Source organism: Hemicordylus capensis, chromosome 2 (assembly GCF_027244095.1).
Source record: "Hemicordylus capensis ecotype Gifberg chromosome 2, rHemCap1.1.pri, whole genome shotgun sequence".
Classification (NCBI taxonomy): Eukaryota; Metazoa; Chordata; class Lepidosauria; order Squamata; family Cordylidae; genus Hemicordylus; species Hemicordylus capensis.
The window spans coordinates 245,577,072-245,593,355 of record NC_069658.1 but is presented as its reverse complement, the minus strand read 5'-3'; the positions used below and the strand labels follow the sequence as shown (position 1 = coordinate 245,593,355).

Genomic DNA, 16,284 nt, shown 5'->3' with positions numbered 1-16,284 from the left:
ATTTCACACTGATTCAAAGATAAACCCGTCATTAATAGCCATATTATTAAGACATCACATTTAACTCACTTATCACAAGAAGCAAAGTAAGAGCAAATGAATTCAATCCTCCTTCACAGGGTTGTTGTGACTTGAGGAGAAACTCAAGTATGTTGTACACCACTCTGGGCTCCTTGGAGGAAGAGCGGGATATAACTGTAATAAATAAATCCTAGCCCATAAGCTTCAGCTCAGTATTTACAAGCCCTGATTCTCTGCACATAGTGCCAAACTAAATATGTGTACAGTGACTTATATTATATTGATTTTTAAAAATTTGTTTTACCTGTAGCCCCTTTGGGGGGCTTCCTAAAGGCCGTGGGGGGGGGTGTCTGCAAAGGTTCCCCCTCCCCCCACTGGCCTCATGGGCCTCACAGGGACCATTTGAGCATGTGCAGTAGCCATTTTTAAAAATAAAAATTGTTTTTCAAAAATGGGTGCTGAAAACAAAATGGCCACCACGCATGCTCAAATGGCCTCTGTGAGGGCTGGCATGTCCTACGGCCTCACAGAGGCCATTTGAGCATGTGCAGTGACCATTTTGTTTGTGGTGGCCATTTAAAAAATAATAATTTTAAAAAATGACACCCCCAAATGCTGTAGAGAGCATGGTGAAGTCTGCAGTCTGAAATGAACACTCTTGCTTTGGGTCTGAAGTTCTGGGAGAGCCTTGCCTAATCACTTTACTTTCCACTTTATCAGTCACTTTTTATATTGTTAGCATTGTTTTATTTACCAATTCCTAGCAGGGGACCCAAGTTTAAGACATCCTGGTTTGATGGATGCTTCCTATACACAGAACTGTTATTCTCTTCCCACCCCCTTCTTTTTCATTCACAAAAGTTCCTAGCATCATTAGAGCAGTATAAGCAACATTCAACTAAGCATGAGCTGCTTTTGACCTAGACTATCTTCCAGAACAGGACAAAGAGTTCAAGCATGCAGAGGTGGTCTGCTACAATTCTCTCATTAGGAAAAGTCTGGGAGATTTCTCTAGGCCGGCTGGGTGTGTTGGTGGTGGGGGAGTATAGAGCTCCTTAACTTAGTCATCAATTTTTTAAAACAAGTAAATTTAAAATGCTGGGGGGTGGGGCAAATGCTTCCACTTGCCCCACCCACCTTGAAGCAGTTATGTCAGAGAGACACTAAACACACATCCAGATCAGCCTCATTCTAATCAGCTGGTTTTTGTTTGTTTCTTAGTCACATTGTGATGCCAGCAGAAAAGAGAAACGCCCCGCAACAACACTGATGTGCATAGCCCTAGATTGACATTAAAGTCAGGATTCGCTTATGGTCTCATGTGTCTGTTGTAAGCTTCCTTGGTGTGTTTTACTAGGGCTCCACATTACTGAAATGAGCTATATTGAACATCTCAACTGTGGCCCTCCTGCAGATATTGGCCAACAGCTATGGCTACTGGCCATTGGGACTGTGGGTGATAGAAGTCATAGTTAGGAGTGTGCACGGAACCGGTCTGGGGCCATGTAAGAGGCCTCCGAACCGGTTCGGAATTGGGCCGGTCCGGCGGGTGTGTGTGTGTCTGACTTTAAGGGCGGCGGGGGGCGGGTAGTACTTACCACTCCCCCCCACTTTCCCCCCTCCGGCGCTCCACTTTGATGCAAAGTTTTGGAGGCGGCAGAGTTCCTCCCTGCCCCCCTGCCCCCAATGTTGTTCAGAAAAAGAGGAAGTTGCTGCCACGCATGTGCTCATCGCAGCGCATGCCCGTTGCCGCCATGCACGCGCACGCCACATGTGACATGTGTGACGTGTGTGCGCCGTGACAGGCGCATGCATGGCGGCAACTTCCTCTTTTTCCAGACAATGATGGGGGCAGGGGCGGCAGGGAAGAACTCTGCCGCCTCCAAAGCTTTGCACCAAAGTGGAGCGCCGGAGGGGGGAAAGCGGGGGGAGGGGTAAGTACTACCCCCCTGCCCTTAAAGCCAGACACCCCCCAGTGCCGGACCGTGCCTCCGTGGTTCCATGCACATCCCTAGTCATAGTCTTAACAGCAGCTGGAGGGTGGCAAGCTGAGACCCCTGTGCTACAACACTTTTGAGTATAACTTCATGTTTCATCTCTACTAAGCTGTTTTTTTCCAGTTAAGGAGGCTATTCCCACGATCGACGGAAAGCGGGCTAAGGGAGCTTAGGTCTCTTCCCATCAATCGCGGGAACCACCGGGCTCATGGGTGAGCCCGGTGCTCCCAAGGTGGCTAGCCTAAATAGAACGCCCACCCCTTAAATGAGGTTAACAGAGCGAGTGCTCCATTAACCTCATTTCTTTGCTTGTGGGTTGCCGTGGCAGCCAGCTGACCTGGCTTGGGGGTGTCTCCAGGAAGAATGCCCTGTGCCAGTGATTCTCAAACTTGGGTCCTCAGGTGTTATTGGACTTCAACTCCCATAATCCCCAACCAAAGGCCACTGAGGCTGGGGATTATGGGAGTTGAAGTCCAATAACACCTGAGGACCCAAGTTTGAGAATCCCTGCCCTGTGCCATGTAGCCCCCGATCCCTGCAGCCTATGACAGAGCCAGCAGTCGTGTGGGCAGATGGGTTAATGATCCTAGCCTACTTTACAGGGTTGTGAGGAATACAGCTATATTAAAATTGGGGCTCTCTGATCTTAAACAGAGGGAGAGCAACTGTCCCTCGTCAGCCCAGGATAGCATCCCACCAGCGTTTGTTGCTGGTGTCCCCATCTCTTTTAGACTCTGAGCCCCTTTGAGGACAAGGAACCATTTTCTCATTCCTTTTATATAAACTGCTGTGATCACTTTGTTGTTGTTGAAAAGCAGCATTAATAACAACAATAATGCTACAGTTGAATACTTGGGAATATAGATACTACAGATATTAGGGGAGGGGAAGAAAGAAGTTTGATCAAGCAAAGATTAACTTTATTTAAGCAAGCAACAGGATGGCCCTGGCCATATCCGACTACTTGTCTGTTTCCCACAGTTCTGAGCAGACACAAACCATCAGCGGAGTCTCTCAGGGTAGAGATTTCCTCCTTTTGTGTGTTGTATCCAGGTATAGTGAATTATTCCTATTATTATTATTATTTATTTGATTTCTATACCACCCTTCCAAAAATGGCTCAGGGCGGTTTTCACAGAGAAATAACAAACAAATAAGATGGCAGTTAAATAATTAACAGTGAACTATCCTCCTAAGAGCAGGCCAGCCTCCACCTCCCTCCCTGTAGCCTAAAAGAAGTTCTGCTGCAGGCCTGGGTTAAAAGCCCTGCCAGGACCTTGTAAAGAACCCTGTTTAAGAGAGCTGTTATATTGCCCACATCTCTGTGGAATCTGAATGAATAGCCCCATGCTAGCTTGGCAAAAAGGCACCTTTTAACGTGGTGATTCTCTTTATTTAGCAGGGGGAGAGCAACTGGCCCTATCCACTCCCAGCACAGTACTTCCAGTGACTGTTGCTGGTGCCTGTCTTATGTTTCTTTTAGATTGTGAGCCCTTTGGGGACAGAGATCCATCTTATTTATTTATTATTTCTCTGTGTAAACCACCCTGAGCCATTTTTGGAAGGACGGTATAGAAATAGAATTAATCATCATCATCATCATCATCATCATCATCATCATCATCATCAAGATTTAGGAGATAACATATCCTGGAGACCACAAGTGGCCTTTATTTTTCAAGTTCAAAGCTGGTAGCTGTTTCCTTAAGGCCTGTCATCCATTCAGGAGGGCCTGAATGAGGTTAGTTGGGTAAGAGACAGGGCCTTCTCTGTTGCAGCACCCATTCTGGGGAACATTCTCTCCTTTGGGGTTGTTGTTGTTGTTTACATTTATATCTCGCTCTTCCTCCAAGGAGCCCAGAGCTAGGTTGCCAGATTTGGCTTTTAAAAAGCCAAATTCTGGCTTACGGCCCATTTGACCCACGAGTATACTCCAGCAGTGTACTACATACTTAGGTTTCTCCTCACAACAACCCTGTGAAGTAGGTTAGGCTGAGAGAGAAGTGAGTTGCCCAGAGTCACCCAGCTAGTCTCATGGCTGAATGGGGATTTGAACTCAGGTCTCCCTGGTCCTAGTCCAGCACTCTAACCACTACACCACGCTGGTGGTTGCACCCTTGAGGCCTGAAGATGGTTCCCGTCCCAATGAGGCTCACAGTCTAAAAAGAGACATAAATAAGACACCAGCAACAGCCACTGGGAGGGACGCTATACTGGGCTAAATAAAGACAGTTGATCTTGCCTGCTGAAGGTAAGAGAGCCACCATTTTGCCCAGTTATCAGGGACACTAGAGGAGTAGAAATGAGAGTGGTAAGGAGGAGACAGATGAGGTGGCTTGTGTTGTACTATTCCACTTCATCCCCTTGTGTCTCCTCTTTTCAGGGGCTGGAGATGAGGGCGAGGGGGGTGTCTTCCATGTTAATTTACTGCTGCCACTCCCAACCCCTTCCCGCCTACTTGTTGGTGTCCTGCTAGCTCATGGATGGGCAAGCCTGTTGAGCTAGAACTCCCATCATCTGTAGAGTAGGGCTGGGAGAGGCCTGCCATCTCCAGGTAGGACTGGGAGAGACTCCTGCCTGAAACCTTGGAGAGCGGCTGACAGTCAGAGCCAACAATCCTGGGATAGATGGGCCAATAGTCTGACTCAGTAAACAGTAGCTTCCTAAAGGATGATGGGAGTTGTAGTTCAACACCTGGAGAGCCAACTTTGCCCAGCCCAGTGCTAGCTACTTCTCTCTATACAGTATTCCTGTGCAGAGCTAGGATGGAGTGAAACCAGATCCAGTTTCCCATGCTGAAGGCCATGGGAAGAAACTCCCTCCTAAGAGTTTTCTTCTTGACACCAAGGGGCTTAGGGTTGCTAACCATCAAGGATTAGCCTGGAGACCCTGGGGGTTGGCATCTCTCCAGGTAACTCTGGAAAAGCAATCCTGGAGATCTGACTGGCTTGGAAAATATTGGAGGCGGGTCTTGGGAACGCTTCTGCAATAGCTTCTGTCAGAGTTGGCAACACTAAAGGTCCCGGGTTCTCACTCGGGTCCCCAGATGTGGTTGGACTGCAGCTCCCATCAACCCCAACCACAATGGCGGCCATTGTGGCTGGGGATGATGGGAGTTGTAGTCCAACCCCATCTGGGGACCCGAGTTTGAGAACTTCTGCTCTGAGTGGAAAGGAATACTTTACATCTCCAGCAGATCTTTTGAGCCGAGATGCAGGAAGGAGCTGCGCAGAACTAGCTTTTTCTCCTAAGAAAGGATTCCTAGAAAGGAAGCAACGCAAAGCCAAGAGGCGGCAGCGGGATCTTATCGTCCGGGGGCAGCCCCTTCCTGGTCTGGCTCCTCCCCCGGAAAATGGGCTTTTGAAAATGCACGCTTGATTCTCCTCCCTCCCTATAGAGGTTTGGGCAAAGGACTCTCCAAGCGAGTGGTGCTGATCTGTGCTGGGGGCCCGGGCAGGAGGAAGCGGTGTGGCTGGAGGGGCCTGGGTGAGTCGCGGGGGGAGCAGCACCGGCAAAGGGAACAAGGAGAGGGTCAGAAGCAGGAGACTGGGGATGCAGAGCGGGGAGAAGCAGCCCGCTTGGGTGGCAGGCAGGGAGCCGGCGGGGTGGCGCGGGGGAGCTGCCTCCTTTAAGCTCTACTCCTGCTGTGGAAGGATCCTGGCCGCAGCTCCTCCTCGGAGCTGGATCCGCAGCAGGGGTGCTCTCCGAGCAGGGAGAGAGACTATATTGTCTTGAAAAGACCCTACAAGCATTCCCAAGTGGCTTTCCTGGGGATGGGGGTGAGGAAGCTATTCCTGGAGGATCCCCCTCCAAATCTCCCCCCCCCCCAATCTTTTTCATAATATTCAGCCACTCAGATCTCCAGGATTGCTTTCAAAAGGCACTTGGGTAGGCCTGCCGATTCCTGGAGATAGTCCATTAGATAACAGCAATTGAGGTTGGAAAAAATTTCCACAGAAGCGTTTTTTTGCTCTAAAGAACGTACTGAAAAATGTACACTGTATTTCAATATATTAAAAATACAGAAGTATATCAATGTGCATTTTTCTAACCGAGTTTGTGGTATTACTGTTAGTCCAATGGATAGAAGCAAAAATTGACCCAAACCTAGAACTAATTCCTACAGAAGGTATTCCAGCTTTTTCAGATTCAGGACATCCCAAAATATAGAAAACCAAAAATATACAGTAATATTTGCAAAAAACCCCAACTGGCAGTGATTTCATTGTGAAACTCTTTTGTGAGTGCAAAAATGCTGCATGAGATACCAGTCCAAACATTTTATTTATTTATTTGATTTATATACCGCTTTTCATTAAAATAATCTCAAAGCGATTTACAATATAATTAAAACAGTGCACAATTAAAATATAAAAAGCACAGCTATTAAATGTAAATATAAAATAACTAGTATTTTGAAGCCCGTTATAATAACGGGCGCTAGCCTTTTCCTCTCCCTTTTTTTTTTTTTAAGTATTGCCGCCGCCGTTGCCGCCGAAGTCCCACCCTCCCTCCCTCCCTCCCACCCAACTTCCGAAACCACCTTACCCCGGCCCGTGACAGTTGAGGAAAGGAAGAGCTCAATTGAAGAGGGAAAGAGGAGCTCGCAAGCAGTGCTCCTCCCTCTACAAAGCCTCTTTCCGAACTGGCGCTTGGGGCGGAAAGGACGCCTCTTGCGTCCTTTCCGCCTAAAGTGCCAGTTCGGGCAGAGCCTTTGTAGAGGGAGGAGCACTGCTTGCGAGCTCCTCTTTCCCTCTTCAATTGAGCTCTTCCTTTCCTCAACTGTCACGGGCCGGGGTAAGGTGGTTTCGGAAGTTGGGAGGGAGGGAGGGTGGGACTTCGGCGGCGGCAGCATTTTCGTCTCCCTGGGCCGGTCTGGACCCCCGCCGCCATTCCCCCTCCCGCCACCCACCACGGCCCGTGTCTCCGGCCGGGCCAGCCACCCAGGGCTCTGGCGGGCCCGCCACCCGCCACGGCCCGCGGCTCTGGCCGGGCCCTCCGCTGCCCGGGCCCATTCCTGTCTTCCTGGGGCGGCTCTTTCTGGCCACCCAAGATGTTTGGTGGCTCCTGGCGCTCGGTCCTTTGCCGCTGCTAATGGCCGAGGCGGCGGCTCTGCCGCCACCTCAGCCAGTCTCTCCCTCCTCCGCAGTCCCGGCTTCTTCGGGGCGGCCGTTTGTGGCCGCCCAACATGGCCGCCGGGTGCTGGCGGTCGTGTCTCTCTTGGACTGTTCTGAGCATGCTCAGAACAGTTGAGGCACGAACGCACGCTTGGTGTCCGTCCACGGACGGACACCAAGCGTTTTATTAGAGAGGATATCTCTATTTAAAAATATAAAATCCTATAAAAACAGTAATACACAAAACAGCAGCAGTAACAACTGTAAAGAGTGCTGTCAAGTCAATGTCGACTCCTGGTGACCACAGAGCCCTTTGGTAGAATACAGGAGCAGTTTACCGTTGCCATCTCCCATGCAGTATGAAATAATACCTTTAAGCATTTTCCCATATTGCTGCTGCCCGATAGTCTGGGAAACATACCAGCGGGGATTTGAACTGGCAACCTCTGGCTTGCTGTTCAAGTCATTTCCCCGCTGTGCCATTAGGTGGTTACTAGTAACAACTGTACACTCATTTAAAAGCTTGCGTGAAGAGCTACATCTTCACCTGTTTTCTAAAAATTGTGATGGAGACTGAGGAGTGGATGCCAGCCGGGAGTTTTAAAACAAACTAGCTGGGCCGGGTGCAGAGCATCTGCACCTCTGGCCGGGCCACCCACCCTCTGCCACTGCCTTTTCCTCCCCACCCCACCGCTGGCCCGCCCGGCATTCTGGCCGGCCAGCCGGCCCACTTCTCCCCCCCCATCTGCTTCTCCCCCCACCTTTCTGGCTGGTGGTCCAGCCAGAAAGCTGGCACGCCACCGCCTCCTGCCTGCCCGCCAACTCCTGGCAGGGGCCATCTCCTCCTGGCTGCCGGCCTGGCCCGCTACCGCCTCCTGCTCCCGCCGGCCGGGCCAACCCACCGCTACCCCCTCAAGCCCCTGGCCAGCATCACTATTTTCTCCCCTGTCGCTATCCTATCCGGCAGCTACCCGTGAACTCTCGCGAGAGCTGCCACACATGGGATTAGCAACAGGTGCGTTTAAGAGAATTAAATATATAGATAGATAGATGTTTTAAGACTCTAGCCCAATCCTTGAGGTTTGGAAACACCAAGACCCCTTGACATTAGGAAAAACACACTTGGGATATGGTTTCTTCTCACTGCATTCATCACAGCAAGAGGACTCTGAATCTAGTTCTCCTAATTTGGCTCTGTTTATTTATTTTCTTAGTGATTTATTTTAAACACAAATACTTCCTCATCCCCAGTGTCATCTTCTGCTGCCACTTGACTTTCCACTCACTCCCTGGGGACCCCCATTCAGCAATCCTTGCAATATTTTGCAATTTCTCCACTCCACCTTGTCCCTGCCTTGCACCTCAAATGTAGATTGTAAAGCCCTTTTAATTTAAATCTAAGTTCTGTACAGCAGCTAGCACATAGAAATGACCATGTGGTCCCACTGAAATTATCAAGAAAAGTTAGTCATTAGTAACTTAAGAGTGGATGTCAGTCACATCCCACCCCCATTCAAATTCTTAGTACTGGCTACCATCCTGACTAGTGCTGTGCTTCTGTAATGAACAAAGTTGTGCTAGTGCAAAAAGATCATGTAACAAAAAGATCATGTAAATCACAGGGATTTTCAGAACTGAGCTTGTGTGCGGTTGTGCAAAAGTTCCCTTCAAAACATTTGAGGTGTGCCACAGACTATGCATCTGGATTGCAATGCAAGTTCCATACTTAGTGCAACTAGTCTTGTGCAAGGCTAAGGAACCTAGAAAGCTGTCACATACTGAGTCAGGCCATTGGTCCATCTAGCTCAGTGTTGTCTACACTTACTGGCAGCAGCTTTCCAAGGTTTTAGGCAGGAGTCTTTCCCAGCCCTACTTGAAGATGCCAGAGATTGAACCTAGGCCCTTCTGCATGCAAAGCAGATATTCTTCACTGAGCCACAGCCCCATCCTTGCGCAAATGTGGCACTAGTCAGTATGTTGGACTCTGTATTTATGTTATAAAGTTACACTGCAAGCAAAAGTTATTGAGCAGGGGGAGAGCAACTGGCCCTATCCATCCCCAGCACAACATCCCTCCAGTGGCTGTTGCTAGTAGGGATGAGCCCGAAGCGTTTTGGTGCCACTTTGAAGAGGCTCCGAAACACTTTGGCTCCCTGGCGCTGAAACAGTTCGGCACAGGACAAGGGGTTTCCTTAAGAGGAGGCGGGCAGGTCCTACGTGGCCGTCCTCCAAGCCCCCACCGTGGTGCTATTTAAACAGAAATATCTCTGTGCAAGGGGCAGCTTGTGCCTCTTGCCCCTTTAAAATGCCATGCTGCGGCCATGGGATGCGTTCCCCAGCACCCCTTGCGGGGCGTCGGCACATAAATGGTGTCAGTGCATGTATTGATGCCATTTGTGGGGCCCCGCAAATGGTGTTGATGCCCTTTATGTACCAACGCCATGCAAGGGTTGCCAGGGGACGCATCCCATCGCCGCAGCATGGCGTTTTAAAGGGGCAAGTGGCACAAGATTCCGCTTGCACAGAGGTATTTCCATTTAAACAATGCCATGGCGAGGGCTTGGAGTACGGGCAGATAGGAGTACTCTTAAGGGAGCCCTTTGCCGCCCTTGGATGTGCACCGAAGCAATTCAATGCACATCCCTAGTTGCTAGTGCCTATCCTATGTTTCTTTTTTAGATTGTGAGCCCTTTGGGGACAAGGAGCCATTATATATATATATATATATATATATATATATATATATATATATATACACACACACACACACACACACACACACACACACACATACATACACACACACACACACACACACCACTTTGGGAATTTTTGTTGAAAAACGGTATATAAATATTTGCCGTATTTGTCATATTCGTTGCAAAAAACTGTAGTACCATTCTATGTGAATTGCTTAGAACCATAAAGTTGATTCAAAATGTCCAAATTGGTCCCCAGATTACTTCTTAAACTTTGTGTTTGACCTGGATCTCAACCCTATAGAAGTGAACAGTGCTAATGCTGGCCAGAGACACAAGTTTTGGGCAGTATAGAAATGTAATTAAAAAAAAAAAAAAAGTTCCTGAACTGGAATGTAGCCCAGATTTGTAGCCCAGTGTTTCTCCCTATTCTAATTGTTTTTTTAAGAATAAGATTGTAAAAAAAAAACCTGGTCTGCATCCAGGCTAATGTTGCCCTTGTATTAGAATGCTTTGCCTGCGCAACTATTCTTCCCGATCCCCCCACCTGTGCTGCCCCTATGAATACCTTTGAGAGGTCCGTCAAGGACATTTGGAGGGGGGAGACTGGGGGAAATTGGAGAACCTATGAAATGTTCTAACTCAAGGGCAATGTTCGTCTAGATGCTTCCCATTCATTCTAATTTTATTTGAATCCACTTTGCATATATTTAGCATGTGCCCAGTATTTTCAGAAACAAATGGAGACCACTTGAGTTAATTGCCTATGTTTCCTGCTTGTGCTTCAACTCTCCAGGCAGAAGTTCAGCATGCATCTTTAGATTGCTGGAATCTGTTCTAGAATTTTCTGTAGCGTGACACGGTCTCTGTGAGGTGAACCAAGGATGAAAATGGAGGAGGGAGACTCTGCAGGCCCCACCTTAGGGGAGGGATCACAAGGAACCAGAAAAGCCCCTCATGTTGTCCAGGCTGGAAGTATTGGGGAATTCCTGAAAAGTCAACCAGGAGAAGAGATTAAACAGGAACCAGATGAGGGTTCGCTTCAGCTGTGGGAAATCCAATGGCAAGAGTTCCTGAAGACGGTAGAATCTCCTCACTCAGGACTGGAAACCCCACAGTCAGCTGAGCAGCCTGCACCATGGGGTGATACGAAGGCCTTCCTGGCCTCTTTTGAGCAAGTGGCCAAAGCCTGCCGGTGGCCCAAGGAAGAATGGGTGACCCGACTCTTGCCAGCTCTGAGCGGAGAAGCCGAGCAGGCCTTCTGCAGGCTGGAGGCCAGAGACAGAGAGGATTATGGGAAAGTGAAGGCCGCCATCTTGCGAGGGGATGCCATCAGCAGGGAGAAGCAGCGCCGTTACTTCAGGCATTTCTGCTACCATGAGGCTGAGGGACCAAGAGTGGTTTACAGCCGACTCTGGGAACTTTGTCATGGGTGGCTGAGAGTAGAAAAACACACCAAGGAGCAGATCTTGGAGCTGCTGATTCTAGAGCAGTTCCTGACTATCCTGCCACAGGGAATGCAGAACTGGGTTGGTGAACACGGCCCAGAGACCTGTGCCCAGGCGGTGGCCCTGGCCGAGGATTTCCTACTGAGGCAGCAAGAGTCCCAGAGACAGGAAAACCAGGTAAGGCCATTTCCCTGTGTGGCCCAGCGGGGCCTGTGGGGGAACAGATCCACTTCTGAAGAGGAATTGTAGGCCGCAATGGGCCAGATAAAGTGGTTGCTCCTGTGCTATTTTGCCAAGCTTGTCTGAGGGAGTCTGTAGATCAAGTCAAAGTCAAGTCAAATTTTATTTACAGTCTTAGACCAAAACAGAAAACATATTCTATGGATACAACTACAACTATATAATAATATATTAACATCCTAAAAACAATTCCCGTGTATACATCCTGGAAGCAATATATGAAGGCCATGAGCCATTTTGGAAGGACGGTATAAAAATTCATTCATTCATTCATTCGATTTCTATACCGCCCTTCCAAAAATGTCTCAAGGCGGTTTACACGGAGAAATAACAAATAAGATGGATCCCTGAGGGCTCACAATCTAAAAAGAAACATAAGATAGACACCAGCAACAGTCACTGGAGGTACTGTGCTGGGGGTGGATAGGGCCAGTTGCTCTCCTCCTGCTAAATAAAGAGAATCACCACATTAAAAGGTGCCTCTTTGCCAAGTTAGCAGGGGTATCAAATATAAATCAAATAAATAAATATAGCAAAACTTAGCTACAGAGTTAGAAACTGAGGCATCCTCATCTGAAAGTAAAAATTTAACAAGATATTCATCAGACTGGTTTCGAAAATCTACATATCAAAGGAAGATTAAAGCATGTCCTTAGGTTTAAGTGTCGTTTACAGTGCAATAAAATGTGGTCGATGGTTTCTACTTCCCCGGATCCACAGCTACAACAGCATTCTTCTATGGGGATACCTTGCTATCTCCCTAACCCTAACGCTGAAGGGGAGGAGATTATTTCTTATGGTCTGGCTGCAAGGACAACCCAAGGTATAGCAGCACCTGAGGTGAGGTACCGAATACTCTCTTGCTCTGCACCCCAGTGAGGGCCAGCCCCCTTTCCAGACGGACCCTTGTAAGCTTTGGGAAGTGCCCAGCGGACAAAGAGAAAGGAAGGTTGCCAGCAGCTGCCTCCTTGTGCTTCTTGCAAGCTTTGTGTGGGGAGAGGCACTCCTTGCAAGGGTTTGTTCGGTCCCTGAAGAGTTGCTCTGATGAGGGCAGCTGTGGGGGAAATCTTGCCGCCCTGCATGTGCTGCAGTCACCTGCTGCCTGAGTGACTACTTCCCCTTGTCTCGTGACAAGACTGCCTCTGTCTAGTTGCCTCCTCTCCTCTGTGCAGAGGAGAGCTGGTCTGGAGAGGAGAGCTGGTCTTGTGGTAGCAAGCATGACTTGTCCCCCTAGCTAAGCAGGGTCCGCCCTGGTTGCATTTGAATGGGAGACCACATGTGAGCACTGTAAGATATTCCCCTCAGGGGATGGAGCCACTCTGGGAAGAGCAGGAGGTTCCAAGTTCCTTCTCGGCTGGTGTAGGAGGTCACCCAAGCTTGGGATTACATCCCCCCCACATGCTCCAAAAGGCAGGAAGTAGTCATACTTGAAGATCCTTAACCCAGTGCATGTGGGCGGATCTCCTCAGTTCTACTTCCTGCCTTTGCTCCAGAAGGCTCGCATTACAGCTCGCTGGCTTTGGCCTAGTTAACTAGGCCTCTTCTTTTCTTCTGCTTATATTCCTATTGTTTTTGACTATTTCCAATCTATTCTTCACCTGGTATTCTACTACTATTAGTTCTCTCTAGTTACTAAAGAAAAAAGAAAAAAATAATAATAATTTTAATTTTTTTAAAAAAAAAATCCTTTCTGTTCTTCTACTGTCCTTTCTGTTATTCGTTACCTCTCCTCACCTCTTGCCGACCTTTTGGCCGATGTCCGCTAAAAAGACCTTCGGACTCCTGGCCATTAGGGAGAGATCCGCCCATCAGCGCCTGTTCCCGCCAAAAACTCGGGACTGCGCAAATCCTGTAAGGAAAATGGCGGATGTATCAGATGACCTTGCTGGCGCCTGTAGGCCACAGCGGTCCTCTCTGTTGCCAGATACCGGTGAGGAGACTGGGCGCAATCCATGCCACCAGCAATCCACCGTAGCAGGACGCAGGTGGCGGCACCAGAATCGGAGGCTTCCCTACAAGGAGGCCCCGTTGGTGAGAGAGCTTTCGCCTGGCAGCGCGAGCAAGGTAAGCCTGTGATGTTTGGCCTCGCCCCCCCCCCAACTCCTTTCCCTAGCAGTTGGGCGTGCAGGAGGAGGACTGCCTCAGCGAGTATTGGGGCCGCGCTGAAAGGAACGTCAGCAGGAGTGGCCGCCCCAGAGCCTGTCGGAATCAGACGGGGAAGACGTGCAGGATGATGAGGCAGGCGGTGCTGAGCCCGTGGATGGGGCGTCGGAGCACCCAGAAGGCCATGAACAGCTCCCCCCGGTAAGATCGGGACTTGCTCGGGGGGGAGGAGGTGAGTGCAGATGCCCCCTATGTGGCCCCTCCCTCAGGGCCTACTCCTACAGGGAATGTGGGGGTTCCCCCTGATGCTGCCACTGCAAAGGGCTGGATTCAGGAGGCCGTTCAGGTCTCACTGGCAGCGGCGCTTAAAGCACAGAAGCCTGCAAGGCATTGCAAGGCAGGCTGTGATCCATGTGTCGCCCTCAGACTCTCAGGAGGAGATGGTGCCCGCTAAGCAGCCCAGGGTGGCTATACGCCAGGACTCTGTGCCCTTGCATAGAGGGAGGTCTTCAGATGAGTCTGGAGAGGACTCCCCAGATCTATTGTGACGCAGGGTCAGTGGGTCAGAGACATTGCTGGGCAACCCAGACAAGGGGCCCTCCTCCTCGGAAGAGGGGGAGATGATTGAGGACTGTGCTGCAAACTTACACAGTCAGAGGCTCTCTCTTATGGTGGATTTTCAGCCGCTAATTAAGCAGGCTATTGCTGCGCTTGATCTGTAGCCAGTTACAGAGGAACAGATCTCTCCTGTGTCCAAGGGCTCCTTGGTGCTGCCTAAGGCTAAGGTACCGCAGATTAAATCAGTGATACCTGAGGGCTTTACTAAGACCATCAAGGAGGAATGGGCAGCTATTGCGACTCCCAAAGCGTATGTTGACATTGGCTAGCAAATTGTACAACTTTGAGGAGGAGACTCTGGACTTGCTGAAGGTGCCACTTACGGTTGCTCACTTCGGGGCCCTACTTAGTAGCACAGTGGTACCCAAGGATGGGGACTCCTCTTCTAAGGAGCCAGAAAACAGAAAAGCAGAATCTGCACTGCGCAGGGCCCACGAGGCTTGAGCAGTGGCCATCAGAGCTGACACCACTGTGTCCTTGGTGTCTAGAGCATCGGTCTTGTGGATTGGCGAGTTACCCAATGACCCTCCCACTAATCAATCTAAGATGTGGCGTAAGCTACTTCGTCTGCAGAGGGCGGCTGCCTTTTCAGCGGATGATACCCTGGACAGTGTTCAGTTCTCGGCACGTGCGGTCAGTGCAGGTGTCCTGGCAAGACGCAACATATGGCTAAAATTTTGGAAGTTGATAATACGTCTAGGGCTAAATTAGCTGCTGTTCCCTATGCTGGGGGGAAAGCTAATTGGGAATGAGGCCCTGAAAGAGGTCCTCATTGAAACTAAGGATAACCGCAGGGCTCTGCCATCAGCTCCTAGGAAGAAGGACAAGAGTTTTAATCATAGACCGATGCAAAGGCGTTTAGACCTCAGTTTGTCAGAGGGAGCCTTTTAGGCCTTTTCGATCGCAGTGGAACAGATCCAGAGGCCAAGGCAGGCAAGGGTTCACTCAGCAGAACCATCAGTCTCTCGGAAACCAGCAGCAGGGCCCCCAAGCAGCAGTCCTGACTCCCACTCAGGCAAAGTGGGGGTCTGCCATTTGGACTGTTTTGGAAAGAATCCATCGACAGGTGGGTTCTTTCCATTAGCCTACACGGGTACGAAGTGGAGCTGGCCAGCCCCTCAGGAAACAGATTCCTCCTTACCCCTAGATCTGGGAAACCGGAAAAGCACAAGGGGTTGTCCATGGCCATTCAGTATCTGGTGGCTATAGGGGCCATAGAGGAGGTCCCATCTCTTCAGAGAGGCAAGGGCATCTATTCTGTGATTTTACGGTGCCAAAAAAGGACGGATCGGCCAGGGCAGTTCTCAACCTACGCCCAGTCAACCGTTTTGTGATAAAAAGGAGGTTCAGGATGGAAACCCTTTGTACCATCTCAGAGGCATTGCAGATGAGGGACTACATGACTTCAATAGATCTCCAGGAGGCCTATTTACACATCCCCATTCATCCACGCAGTCGACATATACTCCACTTCTGCTACATGGGGAGGCATTATCAGTACAGAGCCCTTCCTTTTGGTCTCTCATCAGCCACCCGAGTTTTTATGAAGGTTCTAGTCTGCTAGTGGCCACTTTATGCACTGAGGGGGTCCACCTGTATTGTTACCTCGACAACTTGCTCAAGAAGGGGCAGTTCAGTCGGCTCTGTCCAGAACAATGTCTGTGTTACGTGCGCATGGGTTTCTGATAAATGTGGGCAAGAGTCACCTGATGCCCACACAGAGCCTTCGTCATTTGGGCATGGTAATGGACACCTCAGTAGGCAAACTGTTTCTGCCACAGGATCGGATGGAGGTCTTAACGTCACTGGCTCGTGTGATTGCTTTGAGACTGTGGGCCAGCCTTCTCAATCTAGCAAGTTTGTTGGGTCTCATGGTGGCGGCTATGGACTCGGTGCCTTGGGCGAGGTTTTAATCTACGCCAGTTACAGTGGGGTTTCCTCCTTTACCAGCACAGGATTGCCCTCAGACGTGACAAGAACATTCCTCTCTAGGTGTCTCTTCGCGAGTCGATTCGTTGGACAGCCCGGGGAACCTAGACAA

General features: G+C 49.6%; 1 protein-coding gene across 1 annotated transcript in view; it reads left to right on the top strand.

Annotated features, from left to right (window-relative positions):
• The first annotated feature begins 5,311 nt into the window (after nt 1-5,311).
• LOC128342709 (zinc finger protein 271-like) overlaps nt 5,312-16,284 on the top strand; it is a 32,954-nt gene continuing 21,981 nt past the window's right edge. Inside the window, exons 1-2 of the mRNA XM_053290456.1 lie at nt 5,312-5,504; nt 10,631-11,459. Of these exons, the coding sequence (XP_053146431.1) occupies nt 10,719-11,459 (741 nt within the window). The 5' untranslated portion in view covers nt 5,312-5,504; nt 10,631-10,718. The remainder of the gene's footprint in view (nt 5,505-10,630; nt 11,460-16,284) is intronic.